Consider the following 8193-nt stretch of genomic DNA (forward strand, 5'->3'; position numbering starts at 1 on the left):
ATTTGCATATGCAATTTTATTGTTCCTGGGCTCTTGTCTACTTCCCCTTTGTTTCTGCTCATCTCTGGCGTTTTCTCTGCTCTTTAGTACAAGAGTCTTTGGTATCTGAAGAGATTATGCATAACTTGGATACATGTGAGGTGACAGTGCTAGGAGAGGAACTAAATCAGGAACAAGAAAGCTTGGAGGTTGATATGACACGATTGCAGCAGAAGGGCATTGAGATGAGTAGCTCCAACCTTGGCATGATCATCACAGGTAAGGGGTGACTACTTCTGGCCTTGTCCTAGGAAGGTGGTAATGGGAACTGCCTGCCTGGTAGATGTTTTGTAGCACCTTACCACAGATACTGCTTTTTTTGTCAAGAGCTTCAGGCTCAGAGGTGTTTCCACCATTCTATGGAAAACTGTGATTCTTAAAGACTAACTGTGATTCCTTAAAGACCAATTTTAATTAGGTCTAGGACTAACTGTGATTCCTTAAAGACTAATTTTAATTAGGTCTAGGATTAAAACACAGAATTTCAATGAAGCCACATGTATGTACGTGTGTAATTTAACAAATGTTTAAGTTTCCAGTCACCAGGAAAAAAATCAGCCAAGGAAACTTGCGAGAAGAAAGGCAGGAAGTTTGTGCAGTATAGGGTGTCTCACTAGTCTTTTGTAAAATAACTGTTTCACTTGTTTCTTTCTTTCTGCAGGGGTTGATACAATGGCCAGCTATGAGGAGGTTCTGCATTTGATACGCTACAGAAATTGGCACACTGTTTCTCTCTTTGACAGAAAGTTCAAATTAGTCTGTTCTGAACTTAACGGGCGCTATGTCAGCAATGAATTTAAAGTGGAGGTATGTGACCTTGCCTGTTGGCTCTGAGAGTTACTGGAGCCTGGGTGGCAGTACAGATGGAAGTTGTTGTTTCAACACATTGATTAATAATTGCTTTAGATTTTTTTCTGTAAATATTAGTGAACATCTTAAACTGTGTTTTGTATTTTAATGTGTTCTTAAATCTACATTTCATTTTTAAATGAAGCTTCCTAAACAGAGATGAGACTGCTATGTCGTAGCAGAAATGATATAGTTAATTGAGGTGTGTGGGGTGGAAGGTTGAATTAGAAAGACAACATACAAATTAAAAAAAAAAATCCTTGCGAATGGACTACGAGGTGTGTTGCTGCATTGACCAGAGAGTTGAGTAACCTTCACGTATGACTTTTAGGATTCTGTAAATGAACTCACTGGGCCCTTAACTATTTTTGCCTATGTGATGCTTAAGCACTGACACTAAATGCTAGCAAGAATGCTGTAAATTATAAGTTTGCTGTGGGATGAGAGAGAGCAGAGAGTCTAAAATTATATTTCATCTGCATTAGAATACAGGGTAATTATTACTCAGTGCACTTGTACCAAAGATATGAAAGTGTAGCAGGAAATAAAGGGTGCTACAATTCCAGTTGCTCGAACATGAAGTTATCTATTTTGAAAGGAATTGTCATGCATCTGTTATCTTCAGCTGCGAGTTAGAATTTCTGCATTTTAAATTTGAAGTAAAGTTAATAATTGTATTTACCATCATCGGTTGGATATGGAGGGCTGGGAGAGCTAAGGAGCTGCTTGTGCTGCACAACAGAGGGGTTTTTCATTAAGCAACATGGTTTGTTTCCTGAGGAAATTCTGTGTGCCTGAGTCGGGATCTTGCCAAAGGATTGAACTGCAATTGCTTTCCTTGTGTGTGCTAAACTCGCTCTCTTCCTGTTGTGCAGCTGGTCAGGTACCCTGTATCGTGGTGTTCCCCCGCAGCAGGGGTATATTTAGCTCTGCTCCTTTGGCAAGGAAACATGGAATGTGCTGCTGGAACGCTGAGTCGCAGGTGTCCAAGGAGCTGCCCCTTAGCCCTCTGCCTTTAATTTGAGTTTCTTCACTGTTGTTAGGTGAAGATACACAGCAGAATATTAGAAGATGGAAAAGAAGAAAATGTAGTTAATATGGCATATATCTTTGTGTGTATTCCTGTGGCAGAATGGCATGATACCAAATGGCATGATACCAAATTTGATAATGGACTGGCTTTATCCTTTTATCCTGCAATGCTGCTGTTTGCACACAGACTTGCACGCTAACAGAAACGGGTTTGAGGAGTGCAGTTAACTGCAGTGCTAGAGGGTTGTGTTGGCAAGAAGCTGTGACATATGAGGAGCTACTGCTTGAGATGATTGTTGAAATAGAGAATTAGGGCCCCTGAGACAAGCCATTGCTATTTTGAGCAAGAATTGGATGCTCACTGTGGGAAATAGATCTCCTCTGTTTCTTTGGTGGTGTATTTCTGGGGTTGAACATTTTCCTTTTGTTCTCAGGTGAATGTTATCCACACAGCTAACCCAGTTGAACATGCTAACCACATAGCTGCACAACCACAGTTTGTTCATCCAGTGCATCATACATTCGTAGATCTCTCTGGGCACAACTTAGCCAACCCTCATCCATTTTCAGGTAAGGAATCTCAGTCACTGAAGCTTAGATGCTTTTTTGCTTGCTTTCAATTTCTGCAAAGAGGTTTTTTTCTCCCAGAGGCTAAAGCTGTGTGTTAGACTAATCTAAGCAGCTGCTCAGTCTCTTTCTGCTGCTGCCCAAACAGGGAGGAGCAGATGACTGGAGACCTGTGAAATATCTTCCCCAGGCCACAGGAAGGATCCCGCTCCAGTCTGTACATGGATTGATGTGAGGCACACTGCTCTGAGGGAACTCTGAGACCTAGATAAAAGACTGTGAGGAACTAGGACATTTTTTTTGTGTGTGAATGGCATGAGAAAAGAACTGCAGTGTTATTCCCTTCATGAATTGTGGTATTTTAAGAATACAAGTTCTATTTCTTTCTATTTTAAGAACACAAATTTGGCATGAGTTTTGGATGTGAGGAAAAAACAGGAATTTTAGATAGGAGCTTACTTAGTAGAATCTGCTGAAAGCAGATGAAAACATTGTGGTCTTTTGGACTGATTCTGTATGGAACCAAATTTTAGTTCTTGTTCTCCCACTGACTTGTGCAGTGACCTTATACATTCTGCTGCCTCTGTTTACCCATGTGCAGTATTTCTATAATGTCCTTTCCCTCTTACAGGTAATAGGAATGGTCAGTTACCAGCAGTGTGTAGGGGTTATTTATGAGGATAATCTAAGAAATTCCTTTTATTTTCTTCCGGCAGTTGTTCCGAGTACAGCCACGGTGGTGATTGTAGTTTGTGTCAGTTTCCTGGTTTTTATGATTATTCTGGGAGTGTTCCGAATCCGAGCCGCCCATCAGAGGACAATGCGTGACCAGGACACTGGGAAGGAAAATGAGATGGACTGGGATGACTCTGCGCTGACCATCACTGTGAACCCTATGGAGGTCAGGCTGATGTCTCGGCACTTCCAGCCAATTCCCCCCTTCAGCTTTGAGGGGGTCTCACTGTCAGCAAGGGAGCAGAGCAGGAACAGCCGCAGAATGAGGAGAGCAGACACTGACACTGGGTGTTAATGGATGCCCCAGAGTGACCAGTCCCAAGACGGGTTGTGCATAATCAGTCGAGAAACACCCGAATCTCATGTCAGGTTTAAGGGCTCAGTGCCTTACACTAGTGTTTAGCATACTGCATGGTACCTTAATGTAAGTAAGTTTTTCTTCCAAAGTCAGAAAAAAAGTATTTTTAACACTCTTTTATGATGTTGCCTTCTGCCATGATTGATATAAAAATCTTTAGAAAATCAGGAATTAGTAAGATATGAAACCTTAATGTTCTTTGTGTGTTCTCACTGGCAGAGTCTTTTCCAATGTTCTTTGAAGTACTGGTGAACGCTTAAAGTTTTGTTTGTTTAGATCAACAGGATTCGTAGCAATGTTACAAAACCAAAGAACTGTTTTAAAGAGCCACTTTTTTTTACTGTTTGCCTAATTAGTGCTGAACATCAAGAAACAGTATGGAATCTAATAACTTTTTCTCAATATAGTATCTTAGCTCCAAATTCAAAAGAAAATAGAGCAATTTAGGCAAGAATGATACCAACAGGTAATTTCTGTCTTAACAGACTTACGAGGATCAACACAGCAGTGAAGAGGAGGAGGAGGAAGAGGAGGAAGAAAGTGAAGAGGGAGAAGAAGATGATATCACCAGTGCAGAGTCTGAAAGCAGTGAGGAAGAGGAAGGAGAGCAGGAGGAGGACCAACAGAATGTCAATAGACAGCAACAGCTGGAATGGGATGACTCTACCCTCAGTTATTGATTCGAGCTGTTCCCTTTGTCTCTGTGTTTCGGCTCTAGAAGACTCCACTGTAATCCACTCCATTGTCCCCAAGGATTCATGGTGTACAAAAAAAAAAAAAAAAAAGGAAAAAAAAAGTCATTCTGGCCAGTAGATTCAACCAACACACATCCCAGTGTTTGTGTTGTATTGGCTAGTTCCTGATGCTGTTCCTAGAATTGTAGTTAGCACCTCTTTTCCCTCAGCCATGCCTCAGTGACTGGATTTTTTTACGCTATGTGAGGAATCACCTTGCACTTTTTTCTTCATGTCATCTCAGCTAAGTGACTCTACAGATTTGTAGCCATTGCACATGAATTTCTGAACTGTCTTTTTTTGCTCAGTGAAACAACTTTGGCTTTGTTCATTTTACTCTTTCTGAAAGATGCAAAGATTGCTTGTTGACAAAGGGTAAAGTTACTCATTTCAGCCTGTTGATTTTTTTTTATTATTATTTTTTCCCAAATTAGTGCATGTGCAAAGTGGCAGAATGAGGTTAATATGTAGAAGATTAACAGACTTTTTAATATTTTGTAAATATATTGGAATTATGTAATTATGTCATTTGTGGTAGTGAAAACAGGAATTGGGGTTTAAAACATGCTAAAGTAAAAAAAAAATCATGAAGCATGAAATAATACGAGTCTCATACTACTGCAGCAGGAGCACGGGCACAGTTACCTAGTGTAGATGTTTCAATAATAGTGTCTTTGGCCTTGACTGCCATGTTCACTCATGCCCTGCTCCGATTTTTTTTCCTTCCCCTCCTTTATTTTTGCAGAGGGAACAGAGAAGCTTGAGAAACTGTAAAGGCTTTTAGGAACCTCCGTGGAGGCTCAACTGCCCTGCCTGATACAGTTTGCTTTGACTTGGGGGTTTTATTTTCCAGTTAAATTTTAGTATAAGGACTTTTAAGTTATTGGGAGAAAAACACTACTTGGATGGTGGGGAGATGGGGCTGCTGTTGCTGTGGGGTGTTGCCACAGCTCCTGTTAGTGACAGGGGGCTGCCTGTAGCACAGGGATGGTCTGTTTGCGTTGCTGGCAGGCGGTTGTTCAGCGGGTTGTAGCAGTGGTCACTGATGCTGGGAAGCCTGAGACCTGTGAACCTGCGCACCTTGGCCGCCAGTCTGCGTGGATAAGGGGTTTTATTTTATTGGCGGTGTTTTATTTTATTGGCGTTTTGATTTTCTTTTTATTTGGGAGTGGGGATAGAGGGGGGTTAGGGACATAGCTTATATCATTCCTAATGACCACACTCCTGCTCGTTCCTGGTAGCTCCTTGTACAGTAACTGGGACTGTTGGTGTATTAAGCCTTTGTTTACACTCACTTAGTAATTGTGTTTTCTTGCTGGTGAAACTACAGCACAAACTATCCAACCAGACCGTTGTGATTGTTGTTGCTATTCCAAGTGACAGCTGATTCTGGGTGTTTATGATCAGCTTTCTAACTTGGACTCGCAAAGGACTTTTTAAAAAAGAAATGGCAGAAAGGTACGAAAAGTAAGTTACGATCCCCCCGGTGAAGATTTTTCGTAAGGCAGGTCTTACTCATTTAACTTTATTTGGTTATGCAGAGCATTGTGAATATCTGATTACTTCTGTTTGTTTTTTTTTTTTACTATTTGGAGGTGGATTAAAGAGTAACTCCTTTAACGTGCGACAGGAACTAGGACTCGTTCGCTCCTCAGCACGGTAAGCCAAGTCCTAGTTGTTACGTGGTGCGTGGCCGCCCAGGTGCCCAGGACAGAGGTGCTCGTCGAGGAAATGCTGTGCTGGGTGAACCTGCCCGCGGAGCGGCGGGAGCAGAGGGTCACAATTCAGAGAGATAAAAGGGGAAATTGATCCGAGTGTTTCCAAAGTTTTCATTTGATTTTCGCAGCAGACCTATTCTTACCTAGTGCACATCTGGCTCCTGATGTGTGTAATGGGATTGAGTGGTGGGTTTTATCTGGGATAAAACTTGACTCTGTGGAGTGCCTTTTACTATAATAGATGGATCTGGAAGCAGGGGAGTAAACCCACACAACTAGCTTACTTTTTTTTTTTAATGTAAAATTTTAGATTTCTAAAATGGGGAAATGGTTTTGACTACTTCCGTGGTAATATAACTGCTAGTTTTAAGTAAACTGGGGAACTTTTAACTTATGTCTGACAGTTGTCCTGTGTTAATGTGTAGAAGATTATCCTTCCATATACTGTCACTGTAGCTGCTGTATTTTAGACAAAAACTGATCATGACTTAATGGTTATACTGAAAGGTTGTAAACGTCCTGATGCAGTTTGTAGCCACTGTGGGTATAACTTTTCAGATGTGTATATTGGTAACAGGTCAGTTTGGAAAGTCTATAAGCTACAATAAATTTCTGGTTCTAAAGCCTGTTTGCATTTATTTCTCATTGAGTGCAATAGAGTTGAACCGAGTTGCACCTACTGTGTGTTAGTTTTTCCCTGCTGGTGGCAGGGCTACTGCTGTGCCCTTTTTGGAAGGGGAGATTTGTTGACTGATTTAAAGCATAGAAAGACTCTGACAGCGTGTGTGTATAATTTATCAATCATTTTTATTTTTAGACTTACAAAACATGTACTTCAAGCAACTGAAACATGTAAACATTCTTTTCATACAGAACATGGCCTGACTTAAAAAAATACTTTTTTTTTTTCCCCAAAGGCAACAGAATAAGCACAATCGGTTTGTACAGAGTTTAAAAAAAATCACAAAAACATCTCTAAATAAATAGAAATAGTAAAAGGTATCACTTTGAGCATATTTATAACATCAGGGGGAGGGTAGTTATTTACAATAAAATTAATATTTTTGAAGTGATTTAAGTTGCAATCTTTGTTACAATTCAGCTTGTTAGAGACCATCAGATGAGATACCGCTTTGTAATTTTGGAGAGAAAGGATCTTTGCTGACCTGATAAAACCTTCGGACTTGTTTTCAAGATACAGCTGCCCTTCCAGGGGTTTACAAGGAGCAAGTTCACCCACTGATGTTCTTACTTTTTGCAGGTAAGTTAGCTTTCCAGAAACGAGCAACCCTTCTGCAATCCGTGCTGGATTGAGGAACACCTTTGGAATTGTTCAATTCTTGCAATTTAGGGTGATATGATTTTGTTTATTGCACTTTAAAAAAATAAGGACAGCCGACACGAGCCAGTGCTGCTTTGTGCGTCCATAAAACTAAACTGGGGCCGAGTTCCTGGAAACGCTGTCCCAGCAGCGGCCGAAGGTCCGAACGGCCGTGAGGCTGCAGAGCAGGAGCTGGCAGTGGCTGAGGAGACCATCGGGTACGAGGGCCTTGCTGCAGCACAGAGACAGCACCCTGGATTTCTTTGTTTGTGGTAAGAGAACTGCATTTGTGTTTATAGAGCTGTGGTGCGTGTCTTCCTTCTCATGAGGATGCACAAACCACTGATTAGATTGTGGTGCTTTGAGTTTCAGTGCAACTTGCATGTGGCCTGACAGTTTTTGAATACTTTTCTGCTCCATGAATCAGTTGAATAAGGGCGGAAATAGCAATATTTATCATTCTGTACAATAGAGCAAAGTTGTGCAGCCATCAGCACCTCTGCAAGCAAAGTCAGGGCTGCCAACCTGAAAGGAGGAGGGCGAGGAGGCTCCGAGCGTCTCCCTGCTGTGGTTATTCCAATGGGGGCAGTCCTGTTTTCTCATTCCCTGATTAGTGGGCAGAGGGATCTAAGCTGCTGCATTCATTACACTCCTTCGACACCAGCTCTGAGACAGTTTTGGGCTTCTCTCCATTTTTGTCTCTCCTATTGAGAGTCCGAGCGGGATCCCTGCCCCGCGGCCGCACGCCGGGAGGTGGGTCGGCTCCCAGGGCACCGCCTGCCCCCGCTCGCGCCCCGTGTCCCCGGAAAGGCCCAGAAAGGGCTCTCGTAAGGTGGGAAT

At 41.9% G+C, this 8193-nt stretch overlaps 1 protein-coding gene across 4 annotated transcripts in view; it reads left to right on the forward strand.

The window, feature by feature from the left end:
• CLSTN1 (calsyntenin 1) overlaps positions 1 to 5138 on the forward strand; it is a 33878-nt gene extending 28740 nt beyond the window's left edge. For all 4 annotated transcript variants that reach the window (XM_088536121.1, XM_088536123.1, XM_088536122.1 and 1 more), the window contains 5 exons: positions 88 to 258; positions 701 to 846; positions 2355 to 2490; positions 3204 to 3388; positions 4066 to 5138. In XM_088536121.1, coding sequence (XP_088392247.1) covers positions 88 to 258; positions 701 to 846; positions 2355 to 2490; positions 3204 to 3388; positions 4066 to 4260 — 833 coding nt within the window. In that variant the 3' untranslated portion in view covers positions 4261 to 5138. The remainder of the gene's footprint in view (positions 1 to 87; positions 259 to 700; positions 847 to 2354; positions 2491 to 3203; positions 3389 to 4065) is intronic.
• Positions 5139 to 8193: the final 3055 nt, after the last annotated feature.

This window comes from Tinamus guttatus, unplaced genomic scaffold (genome assembly GCF_059628265.1).
Source record: "Tinamus guttatus ecotype Peru unplaced genomic scaffold, ASM5962826v1 Tinamus_guttatus_pri_ptg000652l, whole genome shotgun sequence".
NCBI lineage: Eukaryota > Metazoa > Chordata > Aves > Tinamiformes > Tinamidae > Tinamus > Tinamus guttatus.